Source organism: Cervus elaphus, chromosome 11 (genome assembly GCF_910594005.1).
Source record: "Cervus elaphus chromosome 11, mCerEla1.1, whole genome shotgun sequence".
NCBI lineage: Eukaryota > Metazoa > Chordata > Mammalia > Artiodactyla > Cervidae > Cervus > Cervus elaphus.
This window is the reverse complement of record NC_057825.1, coordinates 66,957,233-66,977,912: the sequence shown is the minus strand read 5'-3', so window position 1 is coordinate 66,977,912 and position 20,680 is coordinate 66,957,233. Positions and strand designations below refer to the sequence as shown.

The window sequence follows — 20,680 nt, the reverse complement described above, 5'->3', positions numbered from 1 at the left end:
TTAAATCAAGTGTTTTTTTCCAAAGGGTGTTTGAGTGATCAGTAAATGAAGTGTTCATGGTGATCTCACTGGTTTCTTTATGCTCATCCCCGTTTCAGATGCTCCAAGAGCGATTCCGAGAGTTCGCCCGGGACACGGGGAACATTGGGCAGGAACGCGTGGACACAGTCAACCACATGGCAGACGAGCTCATCAACTCCGGACATTCAGATGCCGCTACTATCGCTGAGTGGAAGGATGGGCTCAACGAGGCTTGGGCTGACCTCCTGGAGCTCATTGACACTAGAACACAGATCCTCGCTGCCTCCTATGAACTGCACAAGTTTTACCACGACGCCAAGGAGATCTTTGGACGCATCCAGGACAAACACAAGAAACTCCCCGAGGAGCTCGGGAGAGATCAGAACACAGTGGAGACCTTACAGAGAATGCACACCACCTTTGAGCATGACATCCAGGCCCTGGGCACTCAGGTAGGCGGGGCGCCACCCCAGGCTGGTGGGAGGTTCTCTTTCCATACAGCATCTTTGTGCCCCTCTCAACATCTCTCTCCACTCCTTGGCTCCTCAAGCATGCCTCAGAATGGCCCAAATTAAATGCATATGCGTGTGCACGCACACACGTTAGACATTGTTGTAGTGCTCCATTTAGGAGAACTTACCAGTCCGTAGTGTTCTCTGTCCCATTTGCAGACACTGTCAGATGTCCATCCTCCATGATTAAGATAGTAAACCAGCTGCACACACACGTTTACAGGTTACGGACCTTCTCAACAAAAATGTGAATTCTGTTGGCATGTCCATCCAGAGTCAGCTTCCTAGGTGATGCTAGTGGTAAAGAACCCACCTGCCAATGCAGGAGACATAGGAGACATGGGTTCAATCCCTTGGTTGGAGGATTCCCTGGAGAAGGGCATGGCAACCCCCTCCAGTGTTCTTGCCTGGAAAATTCCATGAACCGAGGAGCCTGGCAGGCTATAGTCCACAGGGTCACAAAGAGTCGGACACGACTGAGCATGTCCATCCGTAATAATTTCCAAAATGATACCTTATTATTTTGCATCAACCAGAGTCTGAGTTATGTATCGGAGAATAGAGAAAACAAGATTCTAACGTTTTAGTGTGCCTGGTCCTTTCACCTCTCATAGAGTGGTTAACACTCAGGTTTTGTAAAAGATTTCTGATAAAGTGATAACAATATAACAGCAAGGGTCTGTAGTGTAATCACTTTCTAGTTCATACACTCATTTCTGCAGTTTCCTGCTCAGTCTTATATCTGTTAGATGAAAAATAAATTGTATCTTTTTTTCCCTTAAATTTCATGATCTTAGAGAAGTCTGTTTTATTAAAGATACCAGCCCTGAGGACATCAGAGGATTTGTTTTTGTCTTTCAGAAGCACATCAGTGATCTAGTACAGGGGTCAGCAGACTTCTTCTGTAGAAGCCCAGATGGTCCATATTTTTGGCTTTTGTGGGAGATACAGTCCATTACAACTACTCTGCTCTGCCATTGTAGCATAAAGCAGCCATGGACAGTCTGAAAATGAAGAGTGTCTGTGTGCCAACAAGTCTTGACACAAACAGGCAGCCCAGGTTCTGCCAGCCCCTGAAACCTAGTGTGTCCACCTCCTTTGGTGTGCTCTGGGGGTTGCTGTGTGGAGGGACCACCTTTACTGCCATTCTCTTCTCCTTAATCTGCTTGTTATAGAAGGAAAGGTGGGTCACAGGTGCAGCTCCACTCAGATTAAGTGGCTTCACCATGTCCATCAAAGACGTGGAAGATGTGGAGGGAATATTTAAAAGAAATATGTGGAGTGGCTGAGGGTCTGCATCAGGCAGAATTTAGAAGAGCCCACCGTGTGGTGTGAGGGTTTCCAGTCTTTCCTTCAGAGCTGGTGGTCTCCCTGTTCAAAAGTTGGTCAGCTTCCCATGGAAGGTCCTGGAGTACCATGTGAGTGTGTCAGGATGCTGAATGCAGTCTGATCTGTTGTGCACTTGAAGCAGGGTCACCAGAGAAGGTCAGACCCAGGCCTGAATTGAGCCTGTTTCACTATCGCTGGGAATTTAATTTTCCTCCCTAACCTTGAGTTCCCTAATGCTTTAATGATTACAGTGTGTATAGAGCATATGCCATAGCAAGAACTCTATTTGTTGTTGTTTAGTTGCTCAGTTACATCCGACTCTTTGTGACCCCATGGACTACGCACACCAGGCTTCCCTGTCTTTCACTAACTCCCAGAATGAACGTTCCTTAATTATTGTTACCATTTCTAAAAAGCTTCAGAGAACTTTCACAATGCTTAGAAGGCTTACTAGCAGCAGGTCTTTCCTCTGCACCTATAAAATCATTTGCTTTTAGAACTTCAAGAGACTCCAGAAATGGGGAGTTGCTCTCTCATTGTTTCATTAAATTCCTTCACCATACGGGGCTCAGAGAGATGAGGGAGCCCACTGCGAGTCCAGGAACACCCAGGGCAGGAATCTACCCTGTCAAGCCTGATAGTGTACACCTCTCCATACCCAGTGGGCCAGGCCATTTCAGCCACAGAAGTGTCTGCCCCACCCCTCGTGCACTAACAGCAGAACCTGTGAAGGGAGGGCTTGTGGGTGGACTCCAGAAGCCGGCAGAGTTTGGGGCCCTCTGACCCGCCACCATCCTCCATTCTGCAGGGGAGCAGAGGACTGAGGGAGCTCAATGATGCTCTGCAGGGACTTCTCAAAGTTCATTCTTGTGCACATCCTGCTGTTGCTGGCCTCGTCCATCTTGTTTTCTTGTTGAGAGAACAAATTAAAAACAAGTAGAGGCATAGGAAAAGGTGGTTTTTTGTTTTTTTCTTATTTGGAAAGATTAGGTTAGCCACACAGGAGACTGGGCTTCCCAGGTGGCACTAGTAGTAAAGAATTTGTCTCCCAGTATAGGAGATGCAAGACAGGGGTTCAGTCCTGAGTTGGAAAGATCCCTTGGAAAAGGACCCACTCCAGTATTCTTATCAGGAGAATCCTATGGACAGAGGATCCTGGCAGGCTACCGTCCATGGGGTCACAAAGAGTCGGTCATGACTGAACACGAACACACACATGGCACACACACAGAGAACATTATTCAAATAGTTTCCTAGGAACTTGCTTATTGTCATTTGAGTGTATACCTGAGCCATAATTGCAGAATATTTACAGAAGTCTCTTACGATATGGAAATCAAATCACATATATGGCATTACTATTATGCACTTTATGTAAAGCATAAGAGAGGGTAATTTTTGGATATCAGATAAGCCATGATTATGAGTTTCTCTTGTAATGATGTATCCTCCCTCCACCCATCCCTACCACCCCTGACAAAAACATGAAAGCCTTTTCTTGTTTTTTTCCCCTTTTTACACAGAAACTTGATATTCTGTACACTGTATGCTTTGCTTTTTCTGCATAGCCCCATCATCTTGGAGCACTTTTCCTAGAGCCTGTCCCCTTTCTTTATCGTGCCTGCCTGGGAGCCTGTTTGCCACATTTGCAGACACTGTTGGATGACAGTCCTCAATGATTAAAACAAATAAACCAGATGCACTCATACACATTTACAAGTTAAGGACCTTCTTAATAAGAATTTGAATTATATAATTACTGTTGACATAATTACAGACACTGCGACGATAAATAACCTTACATGTATATCATTTCCTAGAAGTGTAAAAGTATATGTAGGATAAATCCTGCCAAGTGGAATCATAAAGTCAAAAGGCACACGCGTTTGTGGTTCTGGTGGGTACTGCCTGTGCCTTGTGTAGGAGCTGTAAGCCGTTCGTCCCGTCAGCGGTGAGTTAGCTCACTGGCATAGACATCCTGAAGCTTCCATTTTTGCCAAATGAGAGATGACAAATTACAGTATCTCCATGTAGCATCTTCTCATAAGACTCATTTTCATTCCTGTTCCCCAAAGCTTCTTGTTGAAATTTGACTGTTAAGATTTTATCTTCTTTGGCATCATTTTTTTTTTTCAACTACGTTGAATGTGGCATTTTTATTATTAAAGTTGCAATATTCTGTTGTGGGAGCTCTTACAGGTGATATGTGTGTACTGTTTCCAGCAGCAACATCACATAGCAATGGAAAAGGTGTTTTCAAAATGAGTTGTTCTTAGCAGTGTCTGTTTTGTGATCAAGAACACCTTCTATACCATGCAGGAGCAAATTAGGTATTTATTTTTGGTGGTATGTGAAGGCGTACCATGTGTTTCTGTACCAGCTTCACCTGCCGGGCCACCTGCAAGGACCTTTCCTGACCAGGGCTCCTGTGACTGTGAAGGGGGACAGTATACAGAGGGAATGGGTGGTGGTGCTGGTAGCCCAGAAGCCCAACTCTGACCTGGCTCATCTCCTGGTGGTTCCGCAGGTGCGGCAGCTTCAGGAAGATGCGGCCCGCCTCCAGGCAGCCTACGCAGGCGACAAGGCCGACGACATCCAGAAACGGGAGAACGAGGTGCTGGAAGCCTGGAAGGCCCTGCTGGACGCCTGCGAGGGCCGCAGGGTGCGGTTGGTGGACACAGGAGACAAGTTCCGCTTCTTCAGCATGGTGCGCGACCTCATGCTATGGATGGAGGACGTCATCCGGCAGATCGAAGCCCAGGAGAAGCCCCGGTAACGCTGCCTGCCCCCCTGACCAGGCCTTGCCCCAGAGCTTCCTGGCCAGAGGAGGGGCGGGAAACGGTCCGGGGGCGAGTGGGGCGCCATTGTTTCACCCAGATGACACAGTTGTCAGGGAGGGAGGAGTCCAGCATCATCAGGAGCCCTGTGGAGCCCTCCCTGGTTCTCCCCCACCCTGTCCCCAGGGTCCACGCTCACCTAGGCCCTCCCACCCTCGTCTGTGGGCCTCATGCTTCACAGCAGCCATGGATTTTGGGGCTGATTAGTGAATGTTACCCCTGGAATAAGATGGGTTTTCTGTGTCTGTTAGGTTAAAAGAATACTCTGTCCCTTCTTATGCACATTACTAAAGGTGCCTCCAACCCTCCACATCTGCTTTAATGGGGTCCTGGCATTTGTATTTAGTGTTTGTCCTATATCTTCTCTTTGGCCGTGTTTCATGCAGAGCAGTGAAAAGAAGCTCATAGGTGAACAGGCAGGCACATCCACAACCTCCTGTTCACCCCTGCTGGCTCCAGCCCCCACCATAATTAAGAAAGGGACTGTGCCCCAAGAGGAGAAATATGGTTATTACATGTATGAAGCTGTTACGTTTCCTTTGGTCATGACTTCCCAGTCAGTAGGTTTTGATGGATGAGAAGTCTTCATAGTGTCATTGATTTCTTAGCTGGTTTCTGCTCTGTGTCTTCATGTCTAAATAAGGAGACAGTATTTACTGCTCTTTGAAACACGTCCTGAACCTTTGGCAGCTCAGTAGGGCATGATTGGGGATGGCTGTTACTCCTCTGAACCTTCTTGAAGAGGATGAACTGGATTTTAAAGTAGAAGTTTGAACAGAGATCCAGTGGGGTTTTTCTGGTCTCCATTGAGAAGAATGACTATAGCACAAACACATGCAAAGAAAAGTGGGCAGGCTGCAAAGCTGGCCCTGAAATACTCCTTCTTTACGCTGCAGCTCTGTGACCCAACCTGGGCTCAGACTGTGAATCAGACACTGTGCTGTCAGTTTCCATCAGAGTAATTACGTGTTTAGAAGCCTGCACGAGCATTTGAAAAGCTCAGTCTCATAAAGAAGTATTATTTTTATAATTTTAGGGATGTGTCATCTGTTGAGCTATTGATGAATAATCATCAAGGTATCAAAGCTGAAATCGATGCTCGTAATGACAGTTTTACGACCTGCATTGAACTGGGGAAATCCCTGCTGGCGAGGAAGCACTACGCATCTGAGGAGGTATGTGCTGCTTTGCTTCGGGGCCCAGGGGTGAGTGCAGCTGGTGTTCAGATGTAGAATGCCTCTCTTGGGTGTGTATGTATATATTGTACGTATGTATGTGTATGCATATATATTTACACACACAGAGAAATCTGTGTTTGCATTCATGCATACCTAAGCACATGCTTATGTATTTCAAAACTGCTTGCTTCTTTCTTGTGTGTTAGAATAAGGCATTTAGGCAAGACTGTAGGTCTAAAACCAATCAATATGTGGCCCAGAAGACAATTTTCAAGGACCATGGCTGAGGGTTCATCCACTCTCACCTCCTCCATCGGTCCTCCACATGGGTGACACCCCTTCTCTATCCCCCATGCCCTAGATCAGTTTGCTCCTTAGTGCATGGTCGCTAAGTCAAGTTAGGATGCTGGTGATACTGAGGTAAGTGGCTGTCAGCGTGAGGCCCCCTTCGAGGGCTCAGACATGCCCTCAGAGAGCGTGGGGCTTGGCCCTTTCACTCCCCCTCTCTTCCTGCATGTGTGCAACCCAGGAGCCCCGGAGTCCGGAGAGGGCTTGCTACCTTGCTGGCCACCTCGCAACAGAGCAACTTCAGGTGGAGCTTGGCCTTCCTCCCAGCCCCCTCTGGAAGGCACGTCACCATGCTTTTCTCTCCTCTTCTGGCACACAGGTGGACTGAGTGGTCCTCACATCTTTCCTGCCTTAGTGGTGATCTCTCTGTAAAATGTGTTGTTCCTACATAAAGTGGCCCATCAAGGGGCAGACTAGGAGGATGTGGTCCAGCCTATTAAGATGTTCCTGGGGTCCTTCTTTTCTCACAGATCAAGGAGAAGTTACTGCAGTTGACGGAAAAAAGAAAAGAAATGATTGACAAGTGGGAAGACCGATGGGAGTGGTTAAGACTGAGTAAGGATATACTGAATCTCTGATCTTTCTGGGTCCCCACTGAAAGCAAGCGAGTTTATTTACCTGCTTTAATTGGTTTGATACAGTGTTATCTCTTACTGATTTTTGGAGCCTTTCTGAATGCTTGTTTGTTAATATCTTAAATATTTAACTCTTTCATGCTAATAAGTATTTTTAAGTGGTTCTCCGTGTCACCTTCATTATCTTTCATTCCCATGATTGCCCTCAGGGCTGTGAGTGGTATATAGGTGTGTAGGAACAGCCCACAGGATGTGCATCCCTCTGGGGGAGTGCAGCAAAGAGACCCCTACCCCCCAGTTATCTTTAGGAAGAATTGTTACTGCAGAGTCAAGAAGATGGAAAGTTGGCTTGGTTAGGTCTTAATGAAAGCTAACAATAATAAAGAATTTTCAGTGAAGCAGGCATTATTCTAAGTATTCTATATGTTTTTTCTTTATTTACTTTACACAATAATCTTCTGAGGTAGGTTCTATTTTTAGTCTCATTTTATAAAAGAATATGTGAGCTAACAGAATTTATAACATACAGTATTGGGAGTAGTATTTATGAACACCAAAGGTAGTCCAACTGAAGCATTATTTACCGTATTTACCATATTCTGCCATTCGGTGCTTGGGGCTCCAGACTCTGTCTTTACAGCCTTATTCTCAGGTATCAGAAGTGCTTTCTAGAAGCAGAACCCAAGGGTCCTTTTCTAAAAAATGTTAGGCCTCATTTCTTGAGCACCTCATCTCAAGAAGTCCCACTCTTGACCATTCTCTGGGTGAGAATTTGGTCTTTTAATTTTGCCCATTCCCTGGGCAGGTTCATTTCAGTTCAGCAAAGCCCAGGGTACACCCCACACTGTGAACTAGACACCAGGTTGTGTGCTGAGCAATCCTGATGAGGTGAAAAGTCCCTCGTGTGGTGCAGTGTTGGGGGCACCACAGTGACACCGATGCTGCCCACAGTCTTTTTCTTACCTGAATGGCCCCAAGCACTGCTGCTTAATGTGTAATGAAAGTGCCAGCCAGCCATAGCACAGACGGAGCAGGCTCTGACCTGCCTTCTCACAGTGCAGTCGGTGGAGGGCACGCTGTGTTTTCTCGAGTGGAGGACAGAATGAATAAAGCAGAAGCCTTTTAGCCCATACCATCCCCACTTTGTATAGGGCTCCCAGACCCTTCTCTCCCTTTCAACCCCCAAAGTAAAACATAGCACTTCCAACCCAGAAAGTGTGATCGGTGAATGTCTGCTCCATCAGGGCCATCTGGTTGGACATAGGTTGTAAATTCCTGCAGGGCTCCAAGGCTCACTTCACTGTAGTAGGGCTGAGTGAGCAGAGCGTATATTCTGGTCCTACATGGTCTTGTGGCAGCCACTGTTCTCATGGGACTCTTTAGAACCTGTACTGTGCTGGTCCAAATTGAGATATGCTCCAAGTATAAAATTTCAAATATGGAAGAAAAAAGATGTAACACAGCTCAGTAATCTTTCATTTTTTTTTTTTTACTGATTACATGTTGAAATAGCACTTTGATATATCAAGTTGTCTAAAATGTGCTTCTAAAATTAATTTCACCTGTTTTTAATGTGGCTAGTAGAAGTTACATGTGTAGCTCCCCTGATGTTTATATGGACAGAGAAGGTCTGGACTAGACTAGGCGGCTTGTGCAGGCCGCTGCCACTAGAGGGCAGCACCACCCCCGGTTGCCCAGTCACCTGCCCACATACTCACTCTCGGCTCTCCGTGTGCAGTCTTGGAGGTCCATCAGTTCTCAAGGGATGCCAGTGTGGCTGAGGCCTGGCTGCTCGGGCAGGAGCCCTACCTGTCCAGCCGAGAGATAGGCCAGAGCGTGGACGAGGTGGAAAAGCTCATCAAGCGCCATGAGGCTTTTGAAAAGTCTGCAGCGACCTGGGACGAGAGGTTCTCTGCCCTGGAAAGACTGACGACGGTGAGTGACCACTGGGAGCCGGGATGCTCTGTGGTGGTTCCCATGGGAAGCTCTGCTTCCTGCTCAACTAGACCTGGGAGCTCATGTCATTGCTCTGTTCTTAAAAGCATGAAGGGTCTTCCTGGACTTGGTGTTCCTCCTGGTACAGGACCTGGGGAGACGGCCCAGGGCGACTGCTCCCTCAGTCCCGGGCACAGAGATCTGTGATCACTTCCTGTCTGGGCATTGATTGATTGGGGTTTGCTTTCTTCTTTTGATCTATTTTTTTTTCCTATATCTCATAGAAGCTGTGGTTCCTAGGGATCATAGCTGTACAGTTATCTTCAGATTTCAGAATTGGAATTCCCATCAAGCAGGAGTAGCTTATCCTAGACCACCAGGCTCTCCCCAGTCCTGATGATCTCTTCTGCCAAAATAAAAGCTTTAGAATAGGACTTGCTCACTGGTGATCTCTCTCCCAAGACACTTGCACTACCGGTGGAAAGCTGATTCTTTATGCTGTACAGAAATGGTATTCTTCTTAGAATTCTGGGCTTCTTAGCTATATCTGTATACTTCTGTGCTAAAATGGAATACTATGGTACTCACATACTGCTCATGAAATGGGTTAGTTTCAGTTGGACTAGTTTATGGCTTTTTAAAATGTGTTATTGGGATTTAGCTAAACCCAATCCCCACAGCAGCACAAGAAGCCTCGTTGGGAGTTACTGCAGCTCTGACTTAATGGTGTTTGAGCTCTGATGGGAAGTCCGGCATGGACCTTGCCACTCAGCTGCTTTCTTCCTCAGTGAATTCAAGGGCTGCAGAGTTCATGTAGCAATTAAACTCAATGTCCCAGGGCCACACACAACTCCCAGGGATTCTGCCAGCCCATACAGTGGATCTGCTTCATCATGCAGACCTTGGTTTCCTGTGGCTTAGAGTTGTAGCCTCAGTTCCTATGATCTGAATGAGCTTTTGCTTAGGATGTCAGAGCTCCAGGTCGTCCTATGTGATCCAGTGTAGAACACACAAATAGGGCTCACCTGGAACCCTTTCCTTAAAAGAGGCAGAGTTTGGGGCTCTGCCAGACATCACGGTGTTCTTCCTCAGTTGGAGCTACTGGAAGTGCGCAGACAGCAAGAGGAAGAGGAGAGGAAGAGGCGGCCGCCCTCCCCTGAGCCGAGCACGAAGGTTTCCGAGGATACTGAGTCCCAGCAGCAGTGGTGAGTCACAGGCAGCCCGCCTGCCCTCACCCAGCTTCAGTGACAAGTGGGGTTTAGGGAGCACGTTTCTAAGCCTGTGCTGTGCTGTGCCCTTTCTGTCAGCCATTCTGCAGACAGTGTGGACCCCATACAGTCACATTTGAGGACACTGACTTGTCCATAGTTACGTTGCTGGGTTGGCAGAGAAAGTGGAATGTAGACAGCACTCTCTGCTGTGCACACGTGTGTACACACACACACACACACAACTTCCCCAGGAGTAAATGGATGGAGTGAACCACCCGGATTTCAGGCCAGGGACTGCATGGTGAGGCATTCTGAACGTTCTGGGTGATTTCAAACAAAGGGCAGAAACTACTCTCTGTTTCAGAAAGGCTGAGTATTTTGCTGTGGTTAAAGCTCCGTGACAACTAATGCCACCTCTGTGGGCACTGATGCCTGAAGTCTCACTCTCTATCTAGAGTCCATTTGAAACACTTGAAAATCTTTAGAAAGAAATCCCATTATGTGAAAGAGGGCTGTTTATGTTTTTCTGAGAGAGGCTCTAATAAAGTTGACCTGTGTTCTCCCCCATCCTGCCTTGCTCTTCTCTTTCTCCTCTTTTCTTCTTCCCCCCTTACCTTCCCTCCTTCCCCCTTTCCTCCTCTCCTCTCCTCCATCTTCTCTTCCCCTTTTTCCCAACAGGGATACTTCAAAAGGAGAGCAAGTTTCCCAGAATGGTCTGCCGGCTGAACAGGGATCTCCACGGGTTAGTTACCGCTCTCAAACCTACCAAAACTACAAAAACTTTAATAGCAGACGGACAGCCAGTGACCAGCCGTGGTCTGGACTGTGAAGTTCGCTACTGTTTGTCAAGAACCAGTCTTTCCAAATCCCATTGGTTTGACCTTTTGGCGTCCACTTCACCCACAGTGTTAAAAATTTTACTGACTTCGTAGTCTTCTTTGATTTCATATTTGTTTGCACTTAATTCATGTTTATTTGAGTCTTTTAACTGATGGATGCTCCATTGCCTGAAAGCAACCTACGTAATTTTTGTTTATTTATCATGAGCTTTTTACTTTATTAAGATGTTGCAGCAAAAGCCTTACGTGAGTAATTGAAATTAAATGAGATTACAGCAAAATGAAGAAGAAAACTAGAATCTGACAGGTATGGCACATCCAGTTGTACTAACAGGGTGCAGTCCTGCACCATATGTAGCTCCCTTCACAGATGTTATTAACCTGCAGCAGTTCACCAGGAACTAGGAAGACTGGTGGATGAGGAGGGAGACCTCCGGTACTAAGATTGAAACCTAAGGTCAGCTGTGTAACATTCCATGAAGGATGTAGTCATTTATTGAGAAACAATAGAAAAGAGTTGAAGCTGTTGTAGGTACAGAATCTGAATGGTTTTGAGACCCTCGGATCATTTATTACCTTTTTACAAACCCGTTCCTCTATTTTTTTCTGCCAAGTCCTGAGCTGAGAGTGGTAGGCTCGCTAACAGCTCATTAACGCAGCTGGCCTCAGGAGTCTGGTGCCCCCACCTCCATCTGGGTCACTGTCAGTGCTGCTGGGGCGTGGATCCTCGTGGATGAGGCAGCACTTCTTGGCTTGGCATGTTTGGGAAGCCTGCCCAACCAGATTTCCATGCCTTTCCGTCCAGTTGATGACTTCAGGGTGTCAAACTGTTTAAATTTTTCCAACCAGTGGAACAAAAGCCGTGCTGGTTCACCCTGATTACTTGAACACTTGGGAGACCACCCCAGGAGCCATTGCCTGCCTTCAGGCTCCAGAAGTTTTCAGTGTCTCTTTAGACAGAAATTCCGTTGTGTGTCTCGTATGGATCTTCCAGTTCATTTTTCATTTTCTTATGACTTTTTGTGGCACTCTCTAATAAGGAGTCTTTTAGGATATTGTTTATCAGACCACCAGCAGGGATCGAAATGTTTTATTAGAAATTCTATTCCTTAGGAATAAAAGCTAAAGAAAGAGATGATTTCCTGGTACCAATAAAGGCAGAACCAAAGCAGGTCCACATTACATGAAAGCTGTGTGAGACATTCACTTACTCATTTGCCATATTTAGATGTTAGTGGAATCAGAAGACCTGTTTTGATATGTGTTCTCCATGAGTTAAGTCTAATTTGTCTTTTCATTTCATGATGCATGTCTTTTTTTTCTTTTGTCAGGATAACATCATATAGCATCTTGTTTGTTTTTTCCTTATTTCTATGTACATATCTATCTACTTGCGGCTGTAGATGGGTATATAGATAGATGCCAAGCTTCTTATGTTCTGGGAGTAGTATGCACCATTGTTGGGTCTCTGCCTTAAAACATACCAAAATTCATTTTAGAAAAAAATACTGCTTCATCTTTGGTCATTAGGGAGCCCAGTTCCTGGCTCCAAATAGTATGTGTCATTGATCTCTATGTATATATGTGATGTGTCCATATATATATGTTTAAATTTTGTATCAGTAGGACTAATACCCAATTTTATGCCTTTTGTATTCAGAAGACCAAAAAAAAACAGAAGCCACATAAGCATAGAGAGGAGTGCTGTGATGTTTCTGGCATTTGTTCTCATGCCTATTTTTAATCTAGATTTTTAAATTGTAGCTTGCCAGAACAAATTTTTAGTTGTAATTGGATTGTATCAGAAGAAGAAAAGCTCTTTTCATTCTTCTGAGTTACAGTGCAGAGACTCAAGTTAATGAACTTTTGACAATAGTGTTGCTTCATGCACTTAGAAAACCAATCAGGCATTCCATGTGCTACTAGTTGTCACGTTGCATTTATGCTCACCTTCTGATTGAACTATCTCAGGTGTATCCAGCCACTAAAGCACTCTGGACTAATAGCTAAAGAGAAGCAATGTCAGGTGGGGGTGGGGGGGATCCACAGGTACCCACTGGTCACAGCACTATGATTTGCTTTTGATGTTTGTCTCTAGTTGCGTGTTGTCTGTTGGCATGCTTAAGCACATGTCCATTAAAATTCATTTTGTTCCTTTTATTTCCCTTGTTTTCTTGGTTAGTGATTCATTTGCATAAACATTAATTATCTCTGCATACTGGTTTGGGGTTTTCTCTTTCCTTCTAACGCTAAAGAAAAAAATTTTTGCTGCAGAATTTCCCCCAGCTGAGGCTTCCCCTGGCCTTCACTTGCCTTGGAGTCTGACCAAGTATGAGAAATTTTAGCCTTTTCCCAGTAAACATTCCGCTGTCCAGGTCATCGCTGTCACTTGCAGTTTTTGAGTCACACCTGCAGCACTAATTTTTTTTTTAACCTGGTTTCTGTCCACACTAACCCCATGTCTCCTTGGACTCACGCCTGACACAGGCCTTCCAGACCAATCGCATACTTCTCCCCACTAGAAGTCTCTTGAAATCTCACACCAAAACAGATTAGTCAACCTTAAAGTCCACTCACTTTCTTTCAACTCAGGGGTGTTTTATTGTTTGGTCATTATCTCCCCTCTGTCTCTCCTTTAAAAGTGAAAGGCAAGAGAGGTATTTAAATATCCCATTCCTTATAAGCACATGTCTGCAGGCTGTCACTTGCAAGGCCAGGATAATCACCATGCATCTCGCCCATGCCTCTCCTCCCTCATGATCCTGTTTCCACATTGCTGTGTGGATAAAGAGGTCTAATCACAAACACCCTTCCAGTGCCTCGCCTCTGCTCCCACCCTAAACTCCAATGCGGACAGTGATAGTTTGTTTAGACAGAATATAAACTTGACTCCTGCCCCATCACTTAGGTAAGATCCAGCAGAGACATCCAGTTCCCAAGAGTTGACATATCTGATGTTCAAGCAGTGGTGGCCAGTCTCCCATTGATCCTGTTGAGGTTGTTGCTGCTAATTTGGTGTCACTCGGTTCTGGGCAGCAGTGGTGGGGGACATTACCTAATGAGCGTGCCATTGACACCTCCATGTTTGTCCGTGTATGAGGGGTGCAGGTTGTCTGTAATCCACTAAAGCGTCAGCCACACCCAGCTTTAGTAACTCGCTAATCCCACACCCTGGGTGTATCAGCCAGGGGCCCGCTACAGTTCATGGTACACAGTTGATGGCACACAGGCTGAAAGCGATAATGAATGGAGAGACCCTACCGCATTTCCCAAGCCGAAAAGCCGTGAGGGTTACCATAGCAATGAGCTTGGGAAGAAACAACTCCCGAAGACGACTCCAGCCTGAAGGGTCAGAGCTGCTGGAAGCCTGGCTGGCTGGGCTTCCTCGTCTCAGTGCAGCAAGGCACCGTGATCAACCAGCACGTGATGGGGAAGGCCCTGGTTCTGTCTTTGTTTGGGGGTAAATAGCTGTGTGGTGTTGAGTGACTGTGATTGGCTTTTCCAGCTCCTTTAACACAAACTACAACCCACTCACGATACAACTTCTGCAGACGTGGTTACATTGATGTTCGTTGACTTGCCTCATTTCCTTCCAGCTCTTAAGTTCCAAAGTCTAACGGGGATGGTAGACATGAAGTGCATGATTGCTGTCTTAATTTCTGCATGTGTTTATGACCATGTGTCGGGGGGTGGGCGGGGAGGGGAGCCGGAGAGCATTTTCAGAAACGGAAGGTCTTTTTTGTCTGACTCTGGGGGAATGCCGTGTAGCTCTGATAGAGTTGTCTCTCCATCTGTTTGTGAATGCCCTTTCGCTTCAACTTCAGCCCTCCTGGTGGCGTCCTTGGTTGTAAGGTGGCTGCTGTATAACGTCCGCTCTTTCACATTTAATGCGTGTGATTGTTACTGTTGTCCTTTTGTTTTAACGTAACCATAAGAGGAAATGATCTGAGTTCTATTAGAGAAAATGGATTGATCAGAGGAGCAGAGTGCAGTAAAACTCATCCTGGCATTTCGCTTTTCTTATCTCCCCGTAAACGGGCGGGTATTAATCCACCCCCACCTTCTAATGTCCTTGGTGTCCAGCTGGCTTTGTGGGATGTGCAATGGTTTTACTGTACTGCCTCGATCTGTGCCAGGCATTTATACACAGCCACGTGTGCGAGTCAGAGCGTATGTGGTCCCCCCCCAGGGCTCATGGGGTTAGCTGAATGGCCTCTCCACTGTCCCTAGATGGCAGAAACAGTGGACACCAGTGAAATGGTCAATGGCGCTGCAGAACAGAGGACGAGCTCGAAGGAGTCCAGCCCCATCCCCTCCCCGACCTCCGATCGCAAAGCCAAGACTGCTCTCCCAGCCCAGAGTGCCGCCACCTTGCCAGCCAGGACCCAGGAGACGCCCTCGGCCCAGATGGAAGGCTTCCTGAACCGAAAGCATGAGTGGGAGGCCCACAATAAGAAGGCCTCAAGCAGGTAACAGCGCAGAGGCCGGCGGTCCTGGGGGAAGTCAGCCCGTTAGAGGTGGAGGTGGATGGCTCTCGACTGAGAGGAGAGTGTGTGTGTGTGTAAGTGTCTGTCTGGTTGGTTCTGTAGCTTCTTGGGCATCACATCCTTCTTGGGAAGTGGGAGTAGAGTGCTTTTTATTCACCGAGACAAGGAAGAGTTAAGTGTGTGAGAGAACAGTGAGAAGAGGCCTTAGTAGGCCTGAGAAGGAAGGCCACTAGAGAGGGAGGAGTCTTCCCTAGAGTGAAGTGATTTCACTGCTATTTTTCCTCTTTGTGGGTTAAGTGGGTTGCTTAATGTGGGTTGTTTAAGTCACCTTTTCTCCTAGCAGTCTTTGTACTGATTATCTCCCAATAGCCCTACTTTTATTATGTTCATTTTACAGATGAAGAAACTGAGGCTCTGGGAGGTTAAGAAAGCTCACCCGTGTAATACTAGTAAATGGCACAGCTGGCACACCCTAGTAAAACTACCTGACTCCACAGCCTGTGTGCTTAACGAGTAAACTAAACTGCCTGGGACCCACCACGTACAGTTGTACAGGTTGTACACTGCACAAGGGAATCCCATCTAAGAGCTGCCATCCACATTGAGAACAGTATAATTTATTTGTTAATACAGGAAGGTGGCAGTAAAGTGTTTTCTAATAAAAGCAGTGTATTAGGGCAGTTTGCCATATCCTGAGAGGAGGAAGGCTACCTGTTTCTAATTCAGCCAGTGTACCATAAGTGCTCATGGCCCTGAATCTGCTTTGCTATCAGGTTGCCAGGCCACATTACAGAAAGATGCTGAGATTGAAGAGCTACTTAAGGACAGGCACATTTCCAATAAGGAGCCTGGCCTGTACCCCGTTACCACAAGAGGGTACCAAACACCCACAAAAAGCTTTCCGGTCAGAGCCAAGAGTCTCTATTTAATAAAAGAGGGTGCTGTATTTTTCTTCAAAGTCAGAGTAAAAAGTATCCTTCAAAACCTGCCATTGTAGCAACATATGGTTTTGTCTTGGGAGTCTGCAGAGGAATTTTGTTGCATTGTTTATTTTTAACAATTTAGGAAGAGCTTTTATTATAACAGGGAATCGTACCATGTTGTGCAGGGACCATTTTCGTATTGAACAGACTCAGTTCTTTAAGGGGATGTGCAATGGAGGAAAACCTTGTCGTGCCTTTCTTTATGGCTCAGGTCCTGGCACAATGTTTATTGTGTCATAAATAACCAAGAAATGGGTTTCTACAAAGATGCAAAGACAGCTGCTTCAGGGATTCCCTACCACAGCGAGGTCCCTGTGAGTTTGAAAGAAGCCATCTGTGAAGTGGCCCTTGATTACAAGAAGAAGAAGCACGTGTTCAAGCTCAGGTGAGAGTTGCCAGAGAGTGGGGGTGTGTGTGTTGATTTTTCATTCCAGGCATTGGTTTTCTTAGATGCTGTGATCAGTTGGTTCCTTTCCTCTACCATCTAAAAAGTTACCAAAAGAGTGAAGATGGAATAGGCACACATCTCAGTTAGGGTCCCCAGCGTCTCTGTGGTGAACAGCACAGCTGAACATTGCAGAAAAGGAGCTTTCGTTTTTTATCAGATGGAATTTAGTATTTCTAAGACAAGGTGAGCTCGTCACATCTCACAGTTTAAGGGACACTTAGAAAAATAGTTTACCCATCGTGCAGTCCACATTCAACTCCCCACAGAGTGGATCCAAGCTCAGAAGTTCTGATTATCCTTGGAAATGGGCAGAAAAATCATTTTTTTTTTGTAAAAACATAAAAAGTGAAAATGTTAATAGATAGGATGACTGATTCTAATCTGATCTGTTGCTCTGGGATCTGGAAAGCTTTGGTCTTCGGTTATGGGTGTGTCTGACGCCAGCTGGACGAGGCCAAGGACCACAAGTGAGAGCGATTCAAGTGATGTGATTTCTTGAGCTCTTGGTGAGCACAGGAGGCAGGTCCCGACCTGGGACACTTTACATACTGTAACATCCGGCGCAGACAGCCAGGCTCCCTGGCTGCCTCCCTCTGTGCTTCCCTGATGCAGTGTCAGAGGGTTGGGACGTTGGCAGAGAGCACCTGACTCCTCTGCACCAGTGTTGCCCACTTCCTCTTGACGCAGCCCTCCCTGCCAGCCCCTCCGTGTCACAGCAACAGCCTCACCAGGGCAGTTTCTTCGCTTCTGAGATGTATGTAAGAAGAGAAATCTAGGAGACCTTTTCTGTGACTTTCTGTCAGTTCAGAAAATCTGGTATTTGTTAATGTGGGGCATATAAATGGCAGTGGCAAGATTTCAACAGGGCTAATGATTTTCAAAGAACTTTCTCTTACATTCAGTTTAGAGCGGTGATCAGTTATCCAAGTGATCTTTGCCACAACAAATCCAGGTATAGCTACGTTTGGAACATTTTTGATCCTTCCAGTGAGTGAAACGGGGCTTCTCAGGTGGCATTAGTGGTAAAGAACCCACCTTAATAAAAAAGAACCCGCCTGCCAGGAGACCTTAGAGACGTGGGTTCGATCCCTGGGTCAGGAAGATCCCCTGGAGGAAGAAATGGCAACTCACTCCACTATTCTTGCTTGGAGAATCCCAGGAACAGAGGAGCCTGGAGGGCTACAGTTCATGGGGTCACAAAGAGTCACACACGGCTGAAGCGACTTAGCACACATGCGGTGATTAAAACACTCAAGTCACTTGTGTATATGGGCCCAATTTTTATATGGCCTCTTGATGTCCGGGGGGTGGCTGCCAATCCCACGCAGGCCCTGAACACATTGAGTGGTGTGTACAGGGTTCCAACAGGCATTTCTAATGTGATCCTGTGGCCTGCTTATGTCCCACAGAGGATGTGAGAGTTAAGGGGTTTTTTTTTCTTAAGTTATATTGTGACTGACTTTCTTCTTTCAAATTACAGACTAAATGACGGCAATGAGTACCTCTTCCAAGCCAAAGATGATGTAAGTTTTTAAGATTCTTTCTTTTTTTCAAATGTTTGTGGCCTGATGAGCATTATATATGATGCTCTTCACATGAGTGATGATCAGCGGTGGCTTTTGTCCTCTGGTCTCCACGGTCACAAACGCTGGAAGGTTTTCTGTTCTTCTATGTCAGTCAGAGGCAGTAAATGTCATCTCATTGTTCTCCCACCCTGGCAGGAAAGCTAGCACAGGGTCCCGTGAAGAACTGTGGGTGACGCACAGGGAGGTGGTCTCCAAACCGGTGTGGAGCCCACGACCCAGCCGGGAGCCGCCCCTCTGCGCCCACCGCACTCCACTGCCTTCAGCCAACCATCGCTTGGCTGTATGGTCAGCCAATGAGAAAACAACATGTGTAGGGCGTTAACTCAAAAAAAAGCAACTTCTTTAAGTTATGTGGTATATCAAATAGATTTCAATTTCAAAAAAGAAAAAGCACTTTCTGGGGTAGGACCTGACCCCCATGCTGTAAGCCAGTCTTCCAGCTTGTCACCTTTGTAGGACCATATACTACATGGGGACCTTCAGGTACTGTAAACTGAGTTCTGGTGAGCATCGAACCATGGTCACAACTGTCCTGGTGAAGCAGGCGTTTGTTAGAGAGCCACTGTCCCTTCTCAGGCAGCCATGCTATTCCCAAGCTTTCCAACCCACAGCAGCTCAGACGGTCACCCAGGTGGAGTGAGAGTGTCTCATGTCCATCCACCTTAGATGAGTCTCACCTGTGTCCCCCCTCCTTCGTCCAGGAGGAAATGAATACATGGATCCAGGCCATCTCCTCTGCCATCTCCTCTGATAAACACGAGGTGTCTGCCAGCACCCAGAGCACGCCAGCATCCAGCCGGGCTCAGACCCTGCCCACCAGCGTCGTCACCATCACCAGCGAGTCCAGTCCCGGCAAACGGGAGAAGGACAAAGAGAAAGACAAAGAAAAGAGGTTCAGCCTTTTTGGCAAAAAGAAGTGAACTCCTTTCTGTCACTTCCTGCCCTTCTCTTCTTACCTTTTCAGTGAAATTCCAGCATGCAAGCTCAGAACCAACACATTACTCTCTGTGCCTAAATGTTCCTCCATGTGGTTGATTTTTTTTTCTTTTAATTTATAGAGCATTTCTTGGGGAGGGTGGGGGAAAATACAACCTAAACACTTTATCTCCAAGTTAACAAAAGTTTGAGGTGCAGAGGGAAGACCAGATTTTTTTTTTAACGAAATTATATAGATTAGATCTCAGTATTTAAACTGTTCCTCAATTTTGTGAGGCTGTGTTGGAAATAACCCGCCTCTAGTGCTGTTGGTATGCAAGGCAGCGGTGCTTAAACAATATTTCCTGTGCTCACCACAGACAAAACGTACCAATGTCCCGACACCATTCTCTCCCATTTACTACCAGTGGTTACCTTGAGTCTTGACTATTAGAAGCGCCCATGATGGGTCTAACCTGGATTAAACAGATTGTGTGTTATGATCTCGCTGCAGCCACAGTGCAGCCCCATTGTTAACTCTACAGACCAAGCCACTTGTACCTGGCATCACTTACTAACACACGACATGCAGCTTTTCTGCATCAACCTGGACAGCAGTTAAGAATGTCGGGATACAAGGAGGAATAGAAAACTGATACTGTTTTAAATAATCTGTAATTTCAATTTTTTTTTTTTTTTGCTGAAATACATTATATTGTATGTTTGAGATAATTCTAGTACAAAGTATAATAAAACTAGATGTATAATAAACCCTTTAAATCATTGGTAAGTGTACAAGTGGAACCGAGGCATTTACTGGACAAAGTCATGTTACCCTAATGGTTACTTGCTTGTGCGTTACCACACTGTGTTATAATTTGCTTCATTACCTTGCTCTTTGATACATAGTGTGCATTTCTCTGTCACTGTAACGATTATAATGACAAATTTTCATCTTACTGCACAATCAAAATGGCATTGATAGGAATGAACTCCAGAGGCTGGGCCTGACAGGGAGGTTGGTCACTCAGGCCCGGTGCTCAGTTGTATGACCTGTACCTCTCAACTTTTGCCCTATCTGTTAAATATATGCGATGTCATTAAATGCTTTTAAATCTAGCACGGTGGGTGACTGTTGTTTTTCCTCTCCTCGCGTGCACGCCATGTAGGGAATCTGCACAGTGCAAAATAGCAAACGGGAAACATGAGACTGTCCATCTGGGTTCCTGTTGCACATTTGTGTGTATGTCTGGTGTCCCAGCTTTGAAAAATCACAAGAAACAGAGCAATAAATATGGAATGTTTTGTAGCCATACATCCAGATTTTATCTTTTATTTATGAAAATGTTATCAGAAAGCTCGCCAAACCTGAGCTCTGAGACAAAGGTTCAAAAACATTTTCAGGAAATAGAGATAAGTAGGTATTTTAGGCTTTGTAGGCCATACTCTGTCTGTTGAAACTCCACCACTGTGTAT

General features: G+C 46.0%; 1 protein-coding gene across 3 annotated transcripts in view; it reads left to right on the top strand.

Annotated features, from left to right (window-relative positions):
• Positions 1-20,323, top strand: part of SPTBN1 (spectrin beta, non-erythrocytic 1) — a 201,912-nt gene extending 181,589 nt beyond the window's left edge. For 2 of the 3 annotated variants that reach the window (XM_043918011.1, XM_043918012.1), the window contains 11 exons: positions 99-473; positions 4,390-4,634; positions 5,736-5,874; positions 6,696-6,780; positions 8,539-8,735; positions 9,828-9,940; positions 10,625-10,688; positions 15,016-15,254; positions 16,467-16,640; positions 18,184-18,226; positions 18,991-20,323. In XM_043918011.1, coding sequence (XP_043773946.1) covers positions 99-473; positions 4,390-4,634; positions 5,736-5,874; positions 6,696-6,780; positions 8,539-8,735; positions 9,828-9,940; positions 10,625-10,688; positions 15,016-15,254; positions 16,467-16,640; positions 18,184-18,226; positions 18,991-19,209 — 1,893 coding nt within the window. In that variant the 3' untranslated portion in view covers positions 19,210-20,323. Of the gene's footprint in view, positions 1-98; positions 474-4,389; positions 4,635-5,735; positions 5,875-6,695; positions 6,781-8,538; positions 8,736-9,827; positions 9,941-10,624; positions 12,946-15,015; positions 15,255-16,466; positions 16,641-18,183; positions 18,227-18,990 lie in introns of those variants that run through there. The other variant, XM_043918013.1, reaches the window with a different exon arrangement.
• Positions 20,324-20,680: the final 357 nt, after the last annotated feature.